Raw genomic sequence first — 24,560 nt, 5'->3', positions numbered from 1 at the left:
AATCAAAACTTTGAAAAATAGTTTAGGATTAACTCTTTCTTCAATTAAACTTTGTTGTTACCAGCTTTTAAATGTTCTTTTGCCAAAGTAGACCAAGAAAAATGCTGCCTCCTGAAGATTTATTCCCTAACTCCTTAACTGTTGTAATTACATTTAGCTTATAGCTTAAATCCTTTTTCAAGCTTGCATTCTCAAAACCTGAGATGTTTCAGATGTACACTGAGTATTTAAAGGAAGCAGGATTGGAATTTACAGGTAACCATAACCCTCAGTCTTCAGTGGAAGCCTTTCAGTATTTCCCAATTACAAGTTTGGATTTAAGAAAAAAGGCCAAGATGCCTACAAAAGTAAAGTTTTGCTTTACTTATTGACACATGTCAATAACAATAAGACTTTTAAAATCCCTATTCCATAATATCGAGCAAAAGAAGTTTCCTAATTCAAAAAACTAGTGATGTATCCGTTTCCAGAAAGCAAATCTGCAGCAGTATTTCTATAATAATGCTACTCTTTTATTTAGAATCTTTTAAAATATGCTTTATTAATGTCAATGTTTAAAAAATATTTGACCATTACAAGGAATTTTTATAGACCCCCACTAATTAAGATAAGAATTTTGTACTTGTTGATGCTCTATTTAAACAGTTTTCATTGGAAAACTGCTCTTCATTGCTTTACTGTGATGCTGACATTGCTTTTGTGGTGCTGAACGCTGAGTACAAGTTCTTCTCCCATTTCAACCTGGATGGGATTATCTAAAACAACTGCAGCTTGTTTCCAGTGGGAGGCTTCACTTGAAGTATCCAACCTAATCTCTTCATCAAGGTACATATGATACCAAAATGGAATAGCAGTCACTCTTCCAGATTTACAAATGTGTACCTATGAAAATTAAGAAATTATGAAAATATCATCAGAGTACATAGAGTAGACTTAAATAAGTCTTCTTTCTCTTTTTAGTTACTTTTAAATACAAGAATTTATTTTAAAATATATTTCACCAACCTATTCACTAATTTACTTAAATCCATTTTTTGATATTGTTCAGAAAATAAGATTTAAATCTTTAAAGTAGCTAAAACTATGTATAAAAGTATCACCTAATTTAAGATAATTATTCTAAACAATAACAAACGAAATCATTTTGCATGTTGTCCTTACCTTTACTTCTCTTTTAGAGGTGTTCAAATATGGAGTCATTAAATCTAGTCTTAAGAGTTCCACTGGCTTGCTTAAAGGTATACAGGGCAATGAGGATAGATCCAAAAATACACGTATAGGTACCTAGAGAAAGTATAAATTTTTCACTTTCACTTTTTGTGGTCAGGGCTCAAGTTTTTCACTTTTACATATTTCTTTTGTGGTCAGGGCTTGCTTTGTACTTGACTCAATATGATAGAATACTTTTTACATTACCTCCTTTATATTCCCACATCAAGCTAAGGCTGGCTTTCATTAGAACTTTCATTGTTCCAGTACAAAAAGAATGAACAAACCAAGGTTTAGGCAGGTTAGATAATTTGCTATGGTTTCCATTACCTGTAGATCTTTCATTTGGATGGGAGCAGATTAAATTTTTTAAGCTAAACAGCTCTGAAAATTTTTAACCCAAGGATTTGTTTATGAAATAATGGTACAACACTAATTGAATTGTTTCAGATATGATGCCAGATTCAATCAAATAATAATTGATTTCATTTGGAAAATAAGTTTATTTCTAGAAGGCAGTGGTTCTCAATCTTGGCTGCAAACTAAAATCACTTGGGGAGCTTTTTAAAAGCCCAGCTGTTCAGGCCACACCCCAAACCATCTGGCGATAGGATCCCCAGATGTTTCTAATGTACAAAGTTGAGAATCACTATTAAGTGGTCTATCAAGTTTAGTAGCAATTGAATGCTACTATTTAATACTAATAATTTTTAGCTTCATCCTCATTTGAAACAAAGGTAACTGTCATTTTCCTGGTAGAAGGCGAAACAGGACACAGATACATTCGCCTCTCCCTGGGCATCCTTGAAACCATCCAGACTTCCCCATAAAAACTCTTAACAGTAACCCCACACCATTTCTAATACTCCTTGTTATGCTCCTATTTTTACATCAAACCAGAAGAAGCCTTAGATTCTCATGTCACCTCTTATCACCTGCCTCCTAATCCCCACACTGCTGAACCCATACCTCATAGTCGGCCCCCACTTTTGTTTCTCACACTAACTGGTCCACTCCTGTCTTTTTTTTTTTTTTTTTGAGACAGGGTCTTACTCTGTTCCCCAGGCTGGAGTGCAGTGGTGTGATCACAGCTCACTGCAACCTCCGCCTCCTGGGTTCAAGTGATCCTCCCATGTAGCTAGGACTACAGGTGCCTACCACCACACTTGGCTAATATTTGTATTTTTTGTAGAGATGGGTTTTTGCCATGTTGCCCAGGCTGTCTCGAATTCCTGGACTCAAGCAATCTGCCCTCCTTGGCCTCCCCAAGTGCTAGGATTATAGGCATGAGCTACCATGCCCGGCCCCCCTGTCATCTTTGCCAGTTCCTTCTATATAACCAACCAAACCAAGCTCATAACTTTATGAGTTCTCTAGAGTTCAGTTCCCAGCCCTCTTTATCAACATGCCCCCATGTTATTTCATCCAGTCTTATGGCCTTAAATACCAGCTACAGGCTAACTGCCAAATTTAAATCTTCAGCCCAGAGCTTTCTCTGAATTCTTACCCAATTGCTCAGTGACCACAGCAACATACAAAGCCTGATCCTATTTTCCCCATTATCAGTAAATGGGAACCATTCTTCCAGGTGCTTTCACCTAAAAAAAAATGGAGTCCTCTTTCATAGCCCACATCCAACTTACCAAAAATTCTACCTTTTTTTATAGCCCTATTCTCCAAATCTAAATGTACATGTAGTAGACATTCAGTAAACATTTGTTACTCTATCACCCAGGCCGGAGTGCAGTGTTGTGATTTCAGCTCACCGCAACCTCCACCTCCCAGGCTCAAGCAATTCTTCTACCTCAGCCTCCCAAGTAGCTGGGACTACAGGCATGCACCACCAAGCCCAGATAATTTTTGTATTTTTTGTAGAGACAGGGTTTCCCCATGTTGCCCAGGCTCATCTCGAACTTGTGAGCTCAAGCAATCTGCCCCACCTTTGCCTCTCAAAGTGCCAGGACTACAGATGTGAGCCACCATGCCCAGCCCATTTCTAAATCTTGACTCCTTATTTCCTAAACAGAGGCTAACCCCCTTTTGCTTGAGCTCTGTTTTCCTAGGCTCCTGCATTCCTGCTCTCTGCAGTCTGATTTCCTAGAATCTGAGCATTAGCTGCTGATACTTATCAGCTGCCAGCCTGAGGTCTCAATGTAAGGGTTCAAGTTTAGAACATAAATCTCTTTTGGACAAAGACCACTCTTTTTCTTAAGATTAAAACCTAGGACCCTTCTTCCATTTATGACAGTGATTTAGAGGAGTATCTATAAACTTATTTTTTTTTGAGATGCTGTCTCGCTCTGTCATCCAGACTGCAGTGCAGTGGCACGATCTTGGCTCACTGCAACTCCTGCCTCCTGAGTTCAAGCAATTCTCCTGCCTTCATCTCCAGAGTAGCTGGGATTGCAGGCACGCACCACCATACCTGGCTAATTTTTTTTGTATTTTTAGTAGAGGCGGGATTTCACCATGTTGGCCAGGCTGGTCTTGAACTCCTTACCTCAGGTGATCCACCTGCCTCAGCCTCCCCAAAGTGCTGGGATTACAGGCATGAGCCACCACACCTGGCCAAATACCTATAAACTTTTATCAGCAGTCACGACAAAATTCCTTGGTTACTGTAATGTCTAGGTTGATTTTTACCTATAATAAGTTCCTTTGTTGTACGAACTTACTATAGGTAAGAATCTAAGTGCTCTTAGTCACTGTGTTTAATCCAGCTAAACTTTAGTCACTGTGTTTAGCTAGATTAAACAGTGACTAAAGAGAGCGCAAAGGTAGACTGTTCAACAGCATCCTGGTTGAACTTCTCCTCTAGACACTTACCTGAAACTGATTAATAAAAGGTGCTATATTTAATCCAAGAGTACGTTCTGTTCCTTGAACAGCATTCTCCTCTAGGAGTGTCTGTGATTCCACAAGCAACCCAAACATCAGCACATATTGAGGAAAGATCTTGCCTCCAGATTGTAGTAAACACCTAAGGAAAAAAGTACATATTTTAAAAAGCTTTTGCAGCTGGGCCACAGTGGCTCACGCCTGTAATCCCAGCCCTTTGGGAGGCCAAGGTGGGTGGATCACTTGAGCCCAAGAGTTCAAGACCAGCCTAGGCAACATGGCAAAACCTCATCTCTATAAAAAATATAAAAACTAGCCAAGCGTGGTGACATGCACCTATAGTCCCAGCTACTTGGGAGGTTGAGGCAGGAGGACTGCTTGAATCCAACAGGTAGCAGTTGCAGTGAAATACATCCCGCCACTGCATTACACCCTGGGTGACAGAGTGAGACTTTGTCTCAAAAATACATAAAACAAAAGAAACCCTTTGTAATCCCCCCAATTGTATAAACATCAGTAACTAAGAATCATGATAAATCAGTAAAGAGCTACAGATTACACAGAGTCTAATGGATTTTCAATTATTCATGGCTGGTATTTCAGAATAGTAAACCACTAGAAATAATTTCTCAAGTCAAAGTACTGATCAATGAAAGAGAAAAATGACCAGTTAGCTATTTAAATGAACATACGTCTTTAGATTCAGGAAAGAGTCATCAATGGATGCTAAAACTAGTAGGTCAAAGTTTGATTAGGAAAATATCCTTTTACAGTCTCAAAGTATCACCCCCACAAATGACTTATCACAAAGGGGGAAATAGTGACTTACTGAATGGAGAAATGTGTAGATACAACTTAAACCATGTGATTGTATTAACATCAAAAATAATGGGACAGTCTGGGCACGGTGGCCGAGATGCCTATAATCCCAACACTGTGGGAGGCCAAGGTGAGAGAATTGCTTGAGCCCAGGACTTCAAGACCTGCCTGGGCAACATAGCAAGACCCCATCTCTACAAATAAACTAGCCAGGTGTGGTGGTGCACACCTGTAGTCCCAGCTACTCAAGAGGCTGAGGTGGGAGGATTGCTTGAGCCCAGGAGGTCCACACTGCAGTAAGCAGTGACTGCACCACTAAAAAGACATGAAAACTAAATGGAATATATGATCCTGGATTGGATTCCAGACCAGGAACAGAAAAGCTACAAAGGACATTATTGTGACAACTGGTGAAACCTGGATAAAGTTTGTAGCTTAGATAACAGTATTGTGTCCCTGTAAATGTCCTGATTTTAATAATTGTACAGTGATTATATAAGTGAATGTCCTATGCATTCCAAGGTATTAGGAGTAAAGACACATTGTATCTATGGTTCAGGGAAAGAGCCTGAAATGTTTTTTCCCGAACAATTTAGCAGATGTGGCAAAATATTAATAGTTTGTGAATCTGAGTGTAAGGTGTATGGTAAGTTCTTTGTATTATTAACTTCTCCAAAGGCTTGAAATTATTTCAAAATAAAAGGTTAAACACTCCAAATGCAAAATTAAAGAAAAAAAAAAAGTCCAAATACTCTAATACTCGAGGAGAGAGAGTCAAGTGTTAACAAAATCCTTTTTCTTCCTACAGTTGACCTTGGGTTTACCTTCTCTTTCTCTGAAAATCTTATAAGAATAAAATGTCAGCTGTGTTTATCAGCAACACTGCTTATGGTTTAAAAAAAAAAAAAATCTCTTAATAGATAGACTGTATCTGGACGGAGAGAACTATGAACAAAGGATAAATGCCTGACGGGAACCCATACCACATGTGGGCTTCCCTGAGAGTGTAACCAGGTGTTCATATTGCTAGGCCGTGGAAGCTGTGCCCATGGGAGAAGAGTTGCTATATGAAGCGAAGGGCTCTTAAGCCAAGGCAGCTTCCACACCTACCTATGTAGTCTTGTTTCCTCACACCCGAGCTATGTGCTATGTGAGTGGGCCACCTACTGACATCCAATGAAACAGAGGTGGAGGATACTTTAAACCAAGTAATTATTTTCATTTTCCACATTTACAATCAAATGTCAAATCTACATTTTTACTGAATATTCCAAGCTTGTTCCTACTTGAATTTCTAGAACAGCATACTAGGCAGGTGAACTTTATATTATCATATGTACATTTCGCAGTACGTTTTTACTCCTAAATTAAATATTTAGAGTAAGAATCCACTTATAAAAATATAGAACTAAACATTTCACCAACACATTTGTTCATATCTTAAAAAGTAATTCATAAACATTTCCAAAATTATATACTATGCAGTCTCCCTAAATAGATCATTAAAACCTAGACAAGCTAAGCTATAAAACATCCCATTCCTCAAAACTACTTTGGCACTACTGCTCTTGAATTAGATTTCAATTAGTTCTCTGGTCTCTTACTAAACTGATTATCTCAATTCCATAACCACTTAAAGATATCTAAAGCAAGGACAATTAAATTATAATGACAAGACGTGGCAACTAAATGCAATGTAAGACTCTTGATTAGAACTAGACTGGGAAGAAAAGCAATGAAGAATATTACTGGGGTAACGGGAAATTTTAATATGCACTATATATTAATAATAGTGTTTTATCAATGTGAAATATCCTGAGTGATAATTTTATTGTGATATGTAGGAAAAACATTTGTTCTTAGGAAACACATGCTAAATACTAAAGAAAAGATGAAGTTTATGATGCCAACAATCAACTACCAAATGGTTCAGTAAAGTAAACAATAATCTAGTGTTCTCTGTTATTATTCTTACAATTTTTCCTAAGTTTGAAAATTTTCAAAATAATACATTTGAGGAAAAGTTAATAAGGAAACAGTCTGCTCTTGTAACAGCTCACTCTCTCCTAAAGACAAGCTAACAGGAAGCCATATCCCCAGCCATAATGTGAGGAGCAAAGATTCAGCAAGCAAAGTTAAGAGATGACTCCAAGTGTAATGGCACCAGATTGATAAAGATAAGTCATGATTCTGCACCAGGATAATCTCTCTTCACCCACTAAATATAACGACATGATCCTTTAGAGTTGTAATAAATCCTATATTCATAAATTAGCCTAAGAATGGACTCCACCCTGCCCCCAGTGCTTTACCCATTGTTGCTATTCCTTTCCTATCAACTTTTTGGCATATTAGGTAGTCTGGTAGAAATTCAATCTCCACAGTTAGTGAAATTTCACACCTCATAATAAAATTGCACAGCTCTTAACCAAATTCCAATCTATGCCTTTACCAAACTGGCTACAATTTTATGTCTTCCCAAATCACTGGAAAAATCTTTTTTCCTCAAAAGGATCAAGTTTAATTCTGAAAACTCATGTTATTAAAATTATCTAACAACTGACGTTATCTGCTAACTGTGATGCATTTAAGTGAAAATCAGATCTAATTTTCTTCAGGATCACAAAGGTCTCTGAAAGGAGAAACTAGCCACAGAACTTTATGTTGCTTGACTAACAACCCTTCACTCCTCAAATAGCCACAAGAGGGTACCATTCTATGAAATTAGCAAGTTAAAAAAGCACACAGGTTAATAAAAGCTAACCTTATAGTCATGAAATCTATGGGAGAAAGAGAGTTGGGAACGGTATCATGTGAGTCACTGAAGTAGTCTTAGGAACGTTTCTATTTATAAAACGTAGGTTGAGCCCAGGAAGTCAAGGCTGCAGTGAGCCATGATCATGGCACTGCACTCCAGCCTAGGCGACAGAGTGACAGCCTGTCTAAAAAAAATAAAACTTCTGACACCAAGTGGTGGTGGCGGGGAGGCAGGGAGGAGGTTCCCACCCCAAAAAATTCTCAGACACCTTTTGAGTGTACTACAACTGAAATCAATACTGACATTACCTGGAGTTAGCATCAAGTGCTATAAGGGCTCCATCCCACATGACTGCCCCCAGTTCTGATGCCAACTGTAGGTCCTGGACTTTCAGTACTTTTGGCCATGTATAAAACTGAAACCACCTTTGCAAAAATTATGGCAGTAAAAGAAATCTAACATAGCTCACTCCATTCTGCTTCTAACCTCACAAACTGACTGTCTCAGGCATAGGGTAAGCTAACTGTGGGAGGAATTTTAGTTTATAGTTTAACTTTAAAGCAAGGATGATAATAGTCCCTTCCTGAAATGAACCCTCTCCTTGTTCAGGGACCAAAACAGCCACTGTAGAACTAAGGAAAGGCCACAAGGTTAGGATTATGGGAGGAGCCTGAATTCTGCTAAAATGTAGGCACAGTTAAATGATACCCAGTCATTGTACCCTAGCTTGCTTTTCTATAATGCCCTACTGCTCAGGAATCATGGAGCCAGAGGTCACAAGATGTGTAACTGCCCCAATTGCTCCTATAGATAACATCAGTATTGTAAAACCTAAGATTGGTCTTTGAGATATTTTTCAGATTCAACTGCTCCTATGACTCCCACCCAGAAACTTCACTCAGCACAGGAAGACTGTTTTTGACATCCCTATGATTTCATCCCAAACCAGTCAGCAGTATCCATTCCCTAGCCACCAGTTCACCAAATTATTCTTTAAAACTAGCCTCTGAGTTCTCAGGGAGGTGGATTTGAAAAACATCTCCCATTCTTCCACTTGGCTGCCTTGTGATAATTACACACTTTTCTTTTTTTCTTTTTTTTTTTTTTTGAGACGGAGTCTCACACTGTTGCCCAGGCTGGAGTGCAGTGCTGCAATCTTGGCTCACTGCAACCTCTGCCTCCCAAATTCAGGCGATTCTCCTGCCTCAGCCTCCTGAGCAGCTGGGATTACAGGCACACATCACCATTCCCAGCTAATTTTTGTATTTTTAGTAGAGACGGGGTTTTACCATGTTGGCCAGGCTGGTCTCAAACTCTTGACTTCAAGTGATCCACCCACCTCGGCCTCCCCAAGTGCTGGGATTACAGGCATGAGCCCACCTAAACTTTCCCTACTGCAACTTCTGCTGTTCTCACTGTATTGGCTTTTCTGGGCAGTGGGCAAGAAGAACCCATCAGGCTGTAACAATCAAGGGTTCCCACAATGTCCTCTTTGAGTTCAATAATTTGCCAGAATGGCTCACAGAACTCAGAAAAACACTTTACTTATATTTACGGATTTATTACAAAGGATACAACTCAGGAATAGCCGAATATAAAGTATACATAGGGCAAATATGATATTGTGATTATAATAAGATACATATATATATCTGGTCTTCATCCTGTTTCCTGCCACAGAACTCCTAACACCCTTGGAACCTACAGAATGGTGTCTTCTGTATGCTAATGAGATAAATGATGACTCAGGGCCCCTACCCAGCCCTAGGTTGGGGGCTAAAAGACCATGGCAAGATTAGAGGATTGGGACTTTCCATCCAACCCACTAGCCTCCAGAGAGAGGAGACACACTGAAGGTTGAGTTGATCACTAATAGCCGGTGATGTAATCAGTCATGCCTACATAACAAAGCTTCCATAAAAACCCAGAAAGACAAGGTTCAGACAGCTTCCAGGTAGCTGAACACATGGAGGTTCCTAGAGGGTGCCCAGAGAGGGCATGGAAGCCCCGTGCCACTTCCCATATGCTTGCTCTATGCATCTCTTCATCTGGCTCTTCATCTGTATCCTTTGTAACATCCTTCATAATAAATGAAATGGGCAAACATAAGTAAAGTGTTTCCCTGAGTTCTGCGAACCACTCTAGAAAATTAACGGAACTCAAAGAAGTGGTCTCAGGAACTTCCAATTTACAGCCTGTGAGAAGTACGAGTGACAACCTACTACTTGTAACTGGCATATGAAGTAGGGGGCAGTCTGTGGAACTGAGTCCTCAACCTGTGGGATCTGACACTATCAACTAAGTGATAATCAGTTTAGTTCTCCGTTATCTATGCTTGCAATTTTTTTTTCTCTGTTATTATCCTTGCAACTCAACTTCTATATGTGAATGAGATGAATGGTGACTAAGACCCCCTCCCTACCCTTAGGTTGGGGGCTAAAAGATAGTGTCAGATGTTAGCTATGTTCAGATAAAATGACCATTGCTTTGAAACTCTGCTTATCTTTACTAACATTGAGTGTTTTGTTGTTACTTACATTACTGCAACTGCTAGACTCCTCAGAAATCTTTTGCAAAGCTAAATGATACTTCAGAACCATCCATGCCTTCAGCAATGAAAAAAATAATGTTGTAACTCAAAAGTCTAACAAAATACAACAGACTGGGTAATTTATAAAGAACAGCAACTTATTTGGCTGACTGTTCATGGCAGAGGGCAGAGAGATAGAGAGAGGAGAGGGAGAGAGAGAATGGGAAAGAGGGCTGACCTCATCCTGTATAAAAACCCCCACTCCCATCCATGATAATGGCATTAATCCACTTATGAGGGCAGAGCCCCCCTGACCTCATCCCCACTTAAATATCACACCTCTCAACACTGTTGCAATGAGAATTAACTTTCCAACACATGAGCTTTGGAGGAGACATTCAAACCATAGCCATGGTTTTTAAAAAAACAAAAAACGAAAGAGTTTACCAAGCCTTCAAGCTTTCCCCTGTATTTTAAACTAGCATGAGTGAATAGAACTTAAGAATGAACTTTTTTTTTTTTTTTTTGAGATGGAGTTTCGCTCTTGTTGCCCAGAGCTGGAGTGCAATGGCGCGATCTCAGCTAACAGCAACCTCCCCCTCCCGGGTTCAAGTGATTCTCCTGCCTTAGCCTCCCAAGTAGCTGGGATTACAGGCATGCGCCACCACGCCTGGCTCCTTTTATTTTTTAATTTTTAGTAGAAACGGGGTTTCTCCATGTTGCTCAGGCTGGTCTCAAACTGCAGACCTCACCTGTTCAGTCCGCCTCGGCCTCCCAAAGTGCTGGGATTACAGGCATGAGCCACCGCTTCCGGCAAGAATGATCATTTAAAAACAACTGCAGATCAGGCACAGTGGCTCACACCCATAATCCCAACACTCTAGGAAGCCAAGACAGGAGCCCAATTACAATACATCACAGTTAACAGAATGAAGACCACATGATCATCTCAATGGATACAGAAAAAGCATTTGACAAAAATCACACTTTCATGACAAAAGCGTTAAACAAACTAGGAATAGAAGGAAACTACCTCAACATAATAAAAGCCATATATGAAAAGCCCACAACTATTAATATCACCACACTTGAAGATATATATATCTTGGTTTCAAAATATAGTTCTCCACTAAAAGGAACCAAAAGGAACCAGAGTCCCTTGGAGAAAGACTAATCCTAAGGTTGGGGTTGAGAAAAATTCAAGATGAAAATAAAACATCTGGTTGCACCAAAGTAAGAACATGCTCAAAGAATTATGGGAACGTGTCAAAAAGACACAGGAACTAGTTTAAAGGACCTCCCACTGGCCAAACCTGGGACGATTTTAGCATCAAATGAAGTCACATGTCCTGAAAAGTAATGCTTGAGGAGCATACAATGATCTTGACTTATTTTTACAGTTATGCCATTAAAGAACTTAAGGAATTTACATAAAATCTGAGCTCAAAAAAAAAAAAAAAAAACCCAAAAGTTATTATGTTGTGTTTTACCTGGATATTGCAGCTTTTTCCATTATTTCCTGCTGAATGAGCCCAGATGGCTCAATGACATCCAATATAATTATGCTCCATAACTTGTCTGATTTTGGCCTTTGTAACATAGCAGATTCATCCTCCACATGTCTCAGCCAAAACTCAAGTGTTTCTTTAGGAAAGTGATTGGCTTCAGATATGAGGTCCAGAGCAATACGATGCTGGTCTTTCTCCACAGAACTGTATGGTTTAACCTGCCCAAGTGTGCCAGCAATAAGAGGCAGAATAGAGAAGCCTTCAGACACATCTAACACGTAGAAAGGTTCAGGGATGTTCTGTACAGTATTACTCTGTCCAGTTCCAGAGTTCATCTCATTCTGACAGTGAGTATCCATGGTCTGATACAGTTTCTCTGGAGTCAGTGAAGACAAAACTTTGCTCATTGCCATTTTAAAGCCTTCATGATATGGGATGTTGTTAAGCAAAGCAATTTCTGTAGATTCCAATACACATGTCTGCTCTACAGCATCTGGTTTACTGGTTTGAAGGTTAGCAAGGGCACTACAAAGTTCAGCCTCATTTCCTAATGACAACAAGTCTTTATTCTGGGTAAAACTTCTTGCAACATCCATTTCACATTCCAAATCCAAGACACTAATACTCTGGATTCTTAAGTAACAGTCTTGACAAGACACTTCCATCATCACATGGTCTCCAGGCTTTATCCAGTAGTCTTCATTAAACAGTAAGAAAGAAAAAACAAAATATATGGAGTGCTTATAAGCCAGAGGATCACATAAACATCTCCATCCTCCATCTAACCCCCCATTCTTTAAATCACTATAGAAAGGATTACAAATACTCATTTAATATACAAAAAAAAAAAAAAGAACAGGAAAACCCTACCAGATTTACTTAGGGAAAAACTGAAATTTGAAGATTCAGTCAACCAGTAGCATAATGGAGACATTCGAGAGCTCCATTATTGACCCTGAGACTATCAGTGTGATAATGTTTTTACTGCCATCACTAGGTCTCTCCATATCCCCAAATTGGGGTGTTGGTGGAGTACTGCAGCAGACTCTATCATCTTTGGTAATGAAGGCTAATAACAACAAAGATAAAATTCAGGGATAAATATCAAACCTCACTTTAGCTTAAAGGGACATTCTTTTCTCTAAGAGAAATTTCCAAAAGAACAAGGTAACATTCAACAGAATTGTATCAGTTATATTTGTTAACTGTAAGCATTCTTGCATGTCTAGGAACTTCAAAGTATAAAGAAGAACCAAGTCCTACAATAAAGACCATATCATACTCCTTTCATATGTGGGAAAACTTCCGTTTATTTTGTTTTGTCTTTTGAGACAAGGTCTCACTCTGTCACCCAGGCTGGGATGCAGTGGTGTAACAAGGCCCCCTGCAGCCTCCAACTCCTGGGCTCAAGCGATCCTCCTGCCTCAGCCTCCCAAGTAGCTACAACTACAGATGCATGCCACCAGGCCCAGCTATTTTTTTTAAATAGAGATGAGGTCTTGCTATTTTACCCAGGCTGGTCTTGAACTCCTGGGCTCAAGTGATCCTCTCGCCTCAGCCTTCCAATGTGTTGGGATTACAGGCATGAGCCACTGCGCCTGGCCTACATGTGGTAAAATTTTAAAATGTAAATGTATAAATGTATAATCGCAATTCCTTCTCATTAGCCCTGGAACCAGTTGAAAATACAAGTTGTTACACTTTTTTGGGTTTTTTGGAGACAGTGTCTTGCTTTGTGGCCTAGGCTGGCGTGTAGTGGTATGATCACTGTGGCCTCAATCTTAGGGCTCAAGCTATCCTCCCACCTCAGCCTCCAGAGTAGCTGGAACTACAGGCGCTCACCACCATACCTGAATTTTAAAAAATTTTTAGAAGAGACCAGACTGTTCTCAAACTCCTGAACTTCAGCAATCCTCCTACCTCGGCAGGAGGATCCCAAAGTGCTGGGATTACAGGTATGAGCCACTGAGCCCAGCCATAAATTGCTATTCTTATGCTTAAACATAGAAATGTCCTGTCTCTAAGAAGGATTAAAAAACAAAAGACATCTGTCTAAGTTACTACAGGTAAAAGAGAGTTAAAACAAACACAAGTAAAAAATATCATTCACTGAGTGCCAGTCACTGTGGTAGGCATTTATACCTACCATCTCTAAGAATCCCTAAAACAGTGCTGCAAGATAAATGGTATCATCCCATTTTTATATATACAACATAAGCTCTGAAAAACAAGTGGCAAGGATGGCCAGGAGGGATTCAGTAAGTAGCAGAGCCAAGAACGGAATCCAAATCTACCTAACTGACTCCAAAAACAACATACTAGCCACAAAAATATACTGATTCCAGGCTTTTAAGACCTTGCCAAATTAGATCCCTTGATTAAGAAACTAAACAGAAATAGATGTATTAACTTCCAGTTTAAGAAGGGTAGAGTTTCTCTCTCTCTCTCTCTCTCTCTCTCTCTGTGTGTGTGTGTGTCTGTGTGTGTCTGTGTGTGTGTCAGGATCTCCCTCTGTTGCCCAGGCTGGAGTGCAGTGTTACAATCTTGGCTCACTGCAGCCTCAACCTCCTGGACTCAAAGGAGCCTTCTTCCTCAGTGCCCCAAGTAGCTGGAACTACAAGCACTTGCCACCATCCCCAGTTAATTTTTTTCATTTTGTAGAAGCGAAGTCTTGCAGCCGGGCACAGTGGCTCACACCTGTAATCCCAGCACTTTGGGAGGCCGAAGTGGGCGGATCAAGAGGTCAGGAGATCAAGACCATCCTGGCTAACACAGCAAAACCCTATCTCTACTAAAAATACAAAAAAATTAGCTGGGCGTGGTGGCATGCACCTGTAGTCCCAGCTACTCAAGAGGCTGAGGCAGGAGAATCGCTTGAACCCAGGAGGCAGAGGTTGCAGTGAACTGAGATTGCGCCACTGCACTCCAGCCTGGGTGACAGAGTGAGACTCCATCTCAGAAAAAGAAAAAAAGAAGTGAGGTCTCGCTATGTTGCCCAGGCTGGTTTAAACTCCTGGCCTCAAGCAATCCTCCCACCTGGGCCTCCCAAAGTACTAGGGTTACAGGTGTCAGCCACCATACCCAGCCTAAAAAGGGTTGTTCTTCTATATAATTCAACTACTTTAAACTTACATTAAACCCATCGAATCACTGTAAAAAGAATTTCCATACCAAAAAAAAAATCTTTAATACAGAACTTCCCTAGGGAAGTTCACAGATCCATGAACTCTCTAAAACTGAAAAACTTTGTGCTTGTATGAATGTGTACATTTTTATGACCCAGGGCTCCACAGACGTCATCAGCTGCTCTAAGGAATAAGAACTCCTGCACTAAAAGCAGTACTTTTCCAATACTTCCCATGAAATAATGGAGCAGGACTTCTTTCATCTACTGATAACTAGAAAAATCAGAGCTGAAGAAATAATGATAGGTTTTCCAAGTGCCATGCAACAGAGTTGTGTTTGTCTCTCTTAACCACAAATATTACCTATTTCAAATTTCTTTTGGAAAAAAAAAAAAAAAATGGAGTTCTGAAAGATTTAACCAACCTCCCTTGACTGAAAACTTCGTATCGAAAGGAATTTTTTTTTTTTTTTTTTTTTTTTTTTTTGCCACTGACTCGAATACTTAGAAGATTAAAGCAAAAGGTTTAAAAAAAAAAAAAAAAATTGACAAGACCTACCTGTAAGGTCCTGTACGGGGTAGACAGCCTGTTCCCAACATGTTTCCTCACTAGGACTTGTGGATAAACTATGTTCATCATCAAGCTGGAGCACAAACCAAACCATAATAGCATCTAGTATGCCTTCTTTAATAACAGGAATACCAATCTTATCAGGCTTTTTAGTTGCAAGACTTTTTAATTCCTGAGAAAAATGTAAAAGGAATGAAAGGGTTTTATGTATTTCATATATACATGCCTCAATGTCTTACCATTTTCCATCTCTGGAGTTCTTAGTCCTGCCCAGCTCCCTGAGGGATTCAGTACACTGGCACACCTATAACCATGTTAAGGCACAATGGTTGGGAAGCTCTGACCTATTTTATTGGAATACCATGTAGCTATTATTAAAAAGAATGAAGCAGATATATATTGCTGATATGGAGAGAAGTCCATAATATATTGCTGAATGAAAAAGGTTAAGTAACAAAGCAGTGGAGATTGTTTTGTTTAGAAAATAGAGGGGGATGGAAGGGGGTAGGGAGAGAGAGGGAGTAGGGAGAGAGAAAGAATGTGTAAGAGAGAGAGAGAGAGAGAAAGAGAGAGAGAGAGAGAGAGAGGGAGTGTGTGTGTGTATGTACAGAAAAGTAGGTCTGGAAAGACGCACTTCTAACTAGTGACCTGGGGAAAGAAGGGTTGAGATTTTAAAGAGGAAGAAAAATACTAGGACTTTTTCCTTTCTATCCTGTATTGCTTGAAAGTATTAAACAGACATGCATGACTTTTGAAACTAAAACCTTAATAAGATTTGTGTGTGTGGCTAAGAAAAATTAAAATTTTAAAAAGCCTTAAAATAATAAAAGGATAACTGGCAGCTACAGACGTGTTACTTGCTACTGAAAGTCATAACAGGTAAGGAATGCTCTTGAAGCTCAGAAAGCTCAGCCTCAGTAAGCAAGGCCAAATTGTTAAATTAGTTCCAGATCACCTCAAGAACAAGGTGGTAACAAATAATAAAGGAAAGCTTCTATTAAGTTATAAAAATCTTAGGCTAGCTGGGCATGGTGGCTCATGCCTGTAATCCCAGCACTTTGGGAGGCCGAGGTGGGTGGATCATTGAGGTCAAGAGTTCGAGACCAGCCTGGCCAACATGGTGAGACCCTGTCTCTACTAAAAATACAAAAATTAGCCGTTCATGGTGGTGGGTGCCTGTAATCCCATCTACTCGGGAGGCTCAGGCAGGAGAATCACTTGAACCCGAAAAGTGGAGGCTGCAGTGAGCCAAGATCACACCATCGCATTCCAGCCTAGGCAATAAGAGCGAAACTCTGTCTCAAAAAAAAAAAAAAAAAAAAAAAATCTTAGGCTAAAATTACCCCCCACAGGTATTCTATCTCCAAACAGGTTTCACTTATAACATTTATGTCCTTGAACATTGAACCTTACTTATTAAAGACCTTCAGAGAATTCTATGTAACCTTTCCAATTTCTTTCGGCACCCCCTTTTTTTTTTTTTTTTTTTTGAGACAGAGTTTCGCTCTTGTTGCTCAGACTGGAGTGCAATGGCGCGATCTTGGCTCACGCAATCTCCGCCTCCCAGGTTCAAGCAATTCTCCTGTCTCAGCCTCCCGCATAGCTGGGTTTACAGGCACCCGCCACCACACCCGGCTAATTTTTTTGTATTTTTTTAGTGAAGACAGGGTTTCACCATGTTGGCTAGGCTGGTCCTGAATTTCTGACCTCAGGTAATCCACCCGCCTCAGCTTTCCAAAGTGCTGGGATTACAGGCGTGAGCCACTGTGCCCAGCTGGGCACTTTCTTTATACAGAACATCCTCACACCATTCACCAACACACACACATACACACTAGGGTGATCAGCTTCTCTTGCTTTTCCTAGGACTATCTTGGTTTCAAAACAGAAAGTCTCAAGTCTCGGAACCCTCTTCAGTCCTGGGCAAACCATGAAGGCTAGTCACCGTAATATACATACAACCTAGAGATTTGGATTATTGTTCATTTTGTTAATTTGAAATGGCAGCATGATACAGAGAAAAGTCAGAAAGACCTAGGTTAGAATTCCTGCCCCTGTATTCACATGCTGAATAATTTGGGTGGGAATTATTTAATGTAAGCAACAATTTCCTCATCTGCGTAACACAAGGATAATTATAATTGTATGGCAGTATGTCGTAAGAGCTGCCTAATAACACAAGTGAAAGCACCTGGCACCCTATACATTCCCAACAATCTTAGGGGGGGTTTTCTTTGTATTTAAATAAGTGGGCTAGGCACAGTGGCACTCTAGCCTGGGTGACAGCAAGACACTGTCAAAGAAAAAAAGAAAGAAAAGAAAAGAAAAGAAAGCAAGGAAAGCAAGCAAGCAAATAATTTCAGGAAGAAATTCTAATTACCCTTTAATCATTTTCTTTACATACAATAAGTGGAATCTTCATGCAAACTCATAAAATAAGACTGTCTGTCCTATATATTATTTTAAACAATGCATGAAATTTAATGCTTGAAAATAGTAACTGAATTTTTTTTCACCTGAAGGTTGTTGAAGTCTACTGTCATAATTTCAAAGCACTCTGTCAAAGCCAAATATCCTCCAGGAACTCGACTCATCTTCTCAGTTGTATAAGGTTCAACTGTTTCTTCAGCATCTACAGAAGAGTAAGCTGGACTCTGAAATTTCACATTTGTTGGCAAATGGATACCAGCAATGTCCTTAATACCCACTCTGGAGAGACACAAAATAGGGGACGGGGAGGAAGATGGATTTTTTTTAGAATCAAGTAACATATCCAATATTGAGTCCAGAAAAAATAAACACAAAAATGAAATAAAACCGCATGAGCAAAGATTTCTTAAGCATAACTACATACACACACACATACAACCACTAACTATAAAGGAAAACAACTATAAATAGGTCTATAATAATATTAAGAATGTCTGCTCATTTAAAAAAAAAAAAAAAAACACCCTGTAAGAAAGTAAAAGGCAAGCCACTGAGAGAAGATATTTGTAATAACTATTATTCAGTAAAGGGCTCATATCCAAAATATATTTTAAAATTCCTGCATATTAATAAAAAACAAAAATGGGCAAAAGACTCAGACACTTCACGAAAGAACATATCCAAATGGCCAATGAGCACATGAAAAGGTGCTCGGCTTCAACAGCCACCCTGGAAATGGAGTTAAAATCACAATGCATACTACACATCTGACGGAATGGAAAAAAACAAGTAGTCAATACCAAGTATGGTAAGGATACAGTCTCATACACCATTGGAGTATCAAATTAGTAAGATCACTTTGGAAGACTACTTTGTAGTGCCAACTCGAGCTGAACATACCTATTCAGATTCATTCTTAATGTAGGAAGCGTTTCACAGTGTTTGGCATTTCTACTTCTGAGAATATAGTCAACAGAAATTAATACATATTATCACCAAAAGAATGTTCAAGAATGTTTATAGCTACACTGCTTCTGACAGCCAAGAAAACTGATATAACCTAAACATCTATCAGTAGTATAACAGACATATCTAGTATAGTCATATAATGGACTATGATTCAGCAATGAGAATAAACAAACTAAACACAAAAGAAGCTAGGCACACAAAAACAAATCACACTGTATGGTTCTATTTGTATAGAATTCAAAACAAGCAACACTAATCTATGGCGTTAGAAGTCTGGATAGTAGGTGCTCTAGGGAGAGTGGGGTGCTGGTAAAGAGAAGGGGTTCCTTCCTGTGCACTTTATATTATATAGCGGTAATATTCTGGTCCTTGATCTCAGCACTGATTACCCAGGTCTATCAACTTCATGAAAATTCATCAAATCATAAACTTATGGCTCACACACTTGCTATAAAAATGTTTGATGTCAATAAAAATTTACATTGGACCACGCATGGTGGCTTACACCTATAATCCCAGCACTTTGGGAGGCCAAAGTGGGAGGATCACTTGAGCCCAGGAGTTAAGAGACCAGCATGGACAACATAGCAATATTCTTCTAGATAAAATAAGATAGAATAAAATAAAATAGCCAGGTATGGTGGTGTGTGCCTAGAGTCCTAGTTACTTGGGAGGTTGAGGCAGGAGGATCACTTGAGCCTAGGAGTTCAATGAGCTATGATCACATCACTGCACTCCAGCCTGGGCAACAGAGCAAGACCCTGTCTCAAAAACCAAAAAAAGAAAAAAGAAAATTTACAATGAAAAAACACTTTATAAAAATTTAAACAACATTTTTAAAAGGAAAATACTCCAACCTCACCTCACCTCAACTCAATGGCATTTTTTTTTTTAGAGAATTTGCCTTTATAAAATTTCAAAAGTTCAAATAATCTACTTTTACAGATTATTTTATTACACTCTCAAAAGATGAATCAGCAAATGGAACTAATGATTTTAATAACTCAAAATTAAAAGTCACAAGTTGAAACAAAAAATGTGACAATTTTTTTGTGTGTGAGACAAGGTCTCACATTGTCACCCAGGCTGGAGTACAAAGGTGTGATCTTGGCTCACTGCAACCTCCATCTACCAGGCTCAAGCAATTCTACCTCCACTTCCTGAGTAGCTGGGACTACAGGTCCATGCCACCACACTCGGCTAGTTTTTGTATTTTTTACAGAGACAGGGTTTCGCCATGTTGCCCAGGCTGGTCTCAAACTCCTGAGCTCACGCGATCCGCCCACCTTGGCCTCCCAAAGTGCTGATATTACAGGCGTGAGCCACTGCGCCCGGCCAGACAATTTCTTTCTAATGTAATATAAACTACGTGAATATATATTGTCAAAACTTCAAGCAATATGGTAAAAAGTCCACCTTCATAGTACTCGTCCTCTCATTTCTTCACTGTTAATAGTTTAATGTGTATCCTTCCATACCTTTTTTTAATATTTGTGTATAACACTCTATTTGTAGGTTACTAAAACATTCTGTTCCATTTGTGAGTCGGGTGTATTCATCATGCCTGTTCATTTCTCAAAGATACTTCAGTGTATCTTTATTAAAAATGAGAATATTCTCTTAATCACAGCAATTAAATTCAGTATTATCTAACCTACAGTTCATATTCTGTATTTGTCAACTGAATCAAAAATCAATAATGCAGGTAGGGCACAGTGGCTCATGCCTGTAATCCAAGCACTTTAGGAGGCTAAGGCAGAAGGATCCCTTGACTCCAGGAGTTCAAGACCAGCGTGGGCAACACAGCAAGACCCTGTCTCTATAAAAACTTTAAAAAATTAACCAGACATGGTGGTGCACACCTGTGGTTGCAGCTCCTCAGGAGGCTGAGTGAGAGGATCACTTGAGCTTGGGAGGTCAAGACTGCAGTGAGCTATGATTAAGCCACTGCACTCCAACCAAGATCCCATCTCTCTCTCTCTCTCTCTCTCTCTCTCTCTCTGTCTCTCTCTCTCTCTCTCTCTCTCTCTCTCTATATATATATATATATATAGTTTGTTTCCCAATACAGTTCATAGTTTCAATTTAGCTGTCCTGTCTCTTTAATCTCCTTTCATCTGAAACAGTTCTTCATCTTTGCTTTGTCTCTCATGTCACTGACATTTTTTAAGGTAGGCCAATTGTTTTACAGAATGGTCCCAACTTGAGTTTGTCTGAGGTTTTCTCACAATTAGATTGCAGGCTGCACATTTTGGATGTGGTACTATATAAGCAATGCATCCTTAAAGCACCGAATCTGGAGGAATCTTGCTGTTGATGTTAGCTTTAATCACCTGGTTAAGATGATGTGTGGTCACATGGGCCTGCCGGGGGACTAGGGGCAAGGGGAAGGAGAGCATTAGGATAAATACCTAATGCATGCGGAGCTTAAAACCTAGATGATGGGTTGATAGGTGCAGCAAATCACCATGGCACATATATACCTATGTAACAAGCCTGCACGTTCTGCACATATATCCCAGAACTTAAAGTAAAATTTAATTTGATTTAATTAAAAAAAAAACAAAACAGGCCAGGCACGGTGGCTCACGCCTGTAATCCCAGCACTTTGGGAGGCCAAGGCAAGTGGATCACCTGAGGTCGGGAATTCGAGACCAGCCTGGCCAACATGATGAAACTCCTCTCTACTAAAAAAAATACAAAAAAATCAGCCGGGCATTTGTAATCCCAGCTACTCGGGAGGCTGAGGCAGGAAAATCACTTGAACCTGGGAGGCAGAGTTTGCAGTGAGCCAAGATCGCGCCACTGCACTCCAGCCTGGGCAACAAGAGTGAAACTCGGTCTCAAAAACAACAACAACAAAAAAAAAAGATGCTGTGTGGCTTCAGCCCTATATACTTAAAATCTTCCCTTCTGCAATAATTTGAGAGATACTTTGAAACTATATAAATGCCCTGATCCTCATCAGATTTCCCTCCATTGATTTAGCATCTATTCATGATTCTTGCCTCCCAAAAAGTAATTCTGCCTCATTTTTTTCTATAATATTAATCGGCATTGACTGTAAGGACGAGCTGTACTTTTATCCCCATTTATGTATTTATTAATCTGCTTAAGATACATAGAAATTCATGGATTCTTATTCAGTGGGTTTTAACATTAGGACCCTTACTTATTTTGGTGATTAAATTGCCCCAGGTTTGGCCAGTGGGAGCGTCTTCAAGCATGCTGCTGTGTCCTTTAAAGTGCTCCCCTTTCCCCCACCAAATCCCTTTTTGAGCACTTCCTCACTCTCTAATACAAGGTGCCCCAGAATCATCTTGAACCTATTCCGCCCCAGTACTAGAATCAGCCATTGCTCCAAGAAGCTATAGTTCCTTCTAGTGAGAAATGGTATTTAAAAACCAAGATCTGGGTTCTAGGTATGCTCACTGCTCCTAAGATTATGCCTTGTCTTTCTCACTTAACAGTATACCATAAACTTGTTTCCTGTCTATACATGTACCTTAACCATTTTTTTGCATAATACTGCATTAGGTGACTGTTACATCATAATTTATTGAAATACTTTCTTATTAATATAAACCTTCAGATAATTTGTTTGCTTTAATTTTTCCAATTACAATATTACAGTGAACATCCTTGTACACACATCACTGCACACATGTATGAGTATTTATCAGGATAGATTTCCAGACATGGAAATGCTAGATCAAGGACTACAAACATCTTTAGTGTTGCTAGAAAACGCCAAATCAAGCTACTAAAATGTTGCACCAACAGTGTATAAATTTGCCCTAAACCTATGAGAAAATAAGATATCAAACAACTTTAATGTGCTAACATAAGTAGTTAGAAAATGTTATCCCATTGGTTTTAATTTCCATTTCTCTGATTAATAGACAATTATATTCATGCTTTGTTGTAAAAGTTGCAAATATTCATCTCAGTCTGTCGCTTGTCTTTTAACTTCATAGTATCCTTCACCAGAGAGATTTTTTTCAATGGTTTGAAAATGTGGTCACATTAGGCCGGACGCGGTGGCTCACACCTGTAATCCCAGCACTTTGGGAGGCCTAGGCGGGCGGATCATGAGGTCAGGAGATCAAGACCATCCTGGCTAACACAGTGAAACGTGGTCTCTACTAAAAATACAAAAAAATTAGCCGGGCATGGCGGCAGGTGCCTGTAGTCCCAGCTACTTGGGAGGCTGAGGCAGGAGAATGGCGTGAAACCAGGAGGCGGAGCTTGCAGTGAGCAGAGACTGCACCACTGCACTCCAGCCTAGGCAACAGAGCAAGACTCCATCTAAATAAATAAATAAATAAATAAATAAATAAATAAGAAAAAAACAAAAATGTGGTCACATGTGTCAATGTTCTGTGGCTTCTGGGCCCTACTCTGTGTTTTGCTTTGGAAGGTCTCCATCAAATAGATTTTTTGACATTCAGATGTTTAACTCACCCAGAATTAAAAGCAGGGATCTAACTTTTTTCCCCAAATGAAGCACACCATTTCCATTTCCTGAATAGTTTATCCCTTCCCCACTGATCTGAAATACCACACCTGTATCATATCCTAAATCCATATAAATTCAAAGGTCTGTATATAGATTCTTTATTGTGCTCCACTGATGTATTTGTCTTTCTGCATCAATACATTACTGTTTTTTATTTCTAGGTTATTATATCTAATAAGGCAAGTTTTCTTGGATATTTTTCTTGTTAAACATTTGCTTATTGAGATGAACATTAAATTCAGCTAATTAGGTGCCAAATGGCAATTTTTATAATAATGATTTATAAATGTTTCCACCAGTTAAAACAGTAGCACTCACATATATTTTGTCAACACCTTTCTTCATAGTCCTCAACCCATACTGCTGAACTTTGTTTAAAAAAAAAAAAAAAGATATTGGCCTCATTCATCCAGACCTACACCTACTCAACCAAACTGTACACCCTTTTTACTTTTACAAAAGCTCCTATAGCGCTTCTACTGTAGTCAGGCACTCATTTGCTAAATAAATGAGTCAATAATGAAGTTATTCTTTTGCAAAATGTAGATACCAGCCATTTAATTTCTACTTTGCTTAGGCAAACAATATTAGTGGTCTCCTAAAGAGGAACTATTGAGGGAAGGAGTCCAGTCATGTTACAGCAAGAAATCTCAGCAAGACACAATCTAGCTTTTCTGGTGGGCAATGCAGTAAGGCATCCCTACAGCCTGAAAACTGTACATATTCTTTAACTCAGTAATTCCTTATTAAGGAATTTATCCTAAGAAAATAATAGAAACAAATCCACAAAGACATAAGTACAAAGATGTTTATCCTACTTCTTAAAAGCAGAAAAGTGGAAGCAATCCAAAAATTCTAAACTCCAATAACTACAACACCAAGAAGTTGATTTTTTAAAGTCATGAACGAAATCTATTACATGAAAAGGCTCACAAAGGAAAAGCAAATATATTTACTGAGTTTTTAAACAAAATTAAATGTACACACACATACATTTACTTACATAGAACTAATATTCAACCAGTACATTCTAATTCAGCCAATCTGCTAATTAAGTCCACTGTCTGGTTAGTGCCCTGTGTCCTACCAATCTCTAAACATTTTTACTATCTGCCTGTTACTAACATACAAAGAAAAAGAGTAAACGAATATATAACAAAGATGAAAAGTAGTTACTTACTGGTGAGGGGTTCACAGTGGTTTTCATTTTTTTCAAACCACTTATCAGTATGTCCTAAAATATTTATATGCTACATTTACGATTAAGTTATTGGTAGAAGCTTAG

The 24,560-nt window shown here is 39.1% G+C and overlaps 1 protein-coding gene across 1 annotated transcript in view; it reads right to left on the bottom strand.

Annotated features, from left to right (window-relative positions):
• Positions 1–515: 515 nt before the first annotated feature.
• PRMT9 (protein arginine methyltransferase 9) overlaps positions 516–24,560 on the bottom strand; it is a 46,234-nt gene continuing 22,189 nt past the window's right edge. The window contains exons 7-12 of the mRNA XM_050791860.1: positions 17,874–18,066; positions 15,346–15,529; positions 11,645–12,359; positions 4,036–4,189; positions 1,162–1,284; positions 516–882 (exon numbers count right to left, since the gene is read on the bottom strand). Of these exons, the coding sequence (XP_050647817.1) occupies positions 667–882; positions 1,162–1,284; positions 4,036–4,189; positions 11,645–12,359; positions 15,346–15,529; positions 17,874–18,066 (1,585 nt within the window). The 3' untranslated portion in view covers positions 516–666. The remainder of the gene's footprint in view (positions 883–1,161; positions 1,285–4,035; positions 4,190–11,644; positions 12,360–15,345; positions 15,530–17,873; positions 18,067–24,560) is intronic.

Source organism: Macaca thibetana, chromosome 5, assembly GCF_024542745.1.
Source record: "Macaca thibetana thibetana isolate TM-01 chromosome 5, ASM2454274v1, whole genome shotgun sequence".
In the NCBI taxonomy this organism is placed as follows: domain Eukaryota; kingdom Metazoa; phylum Chordata; class Mammalia; order Primates; family Cercopithecidae; genus Macaca; species Macaca thibetana.
Note: the sequence above shows the minus strand (reverse complement) of the source record. Positions and strands in the feature narration are given on the sequence as shown.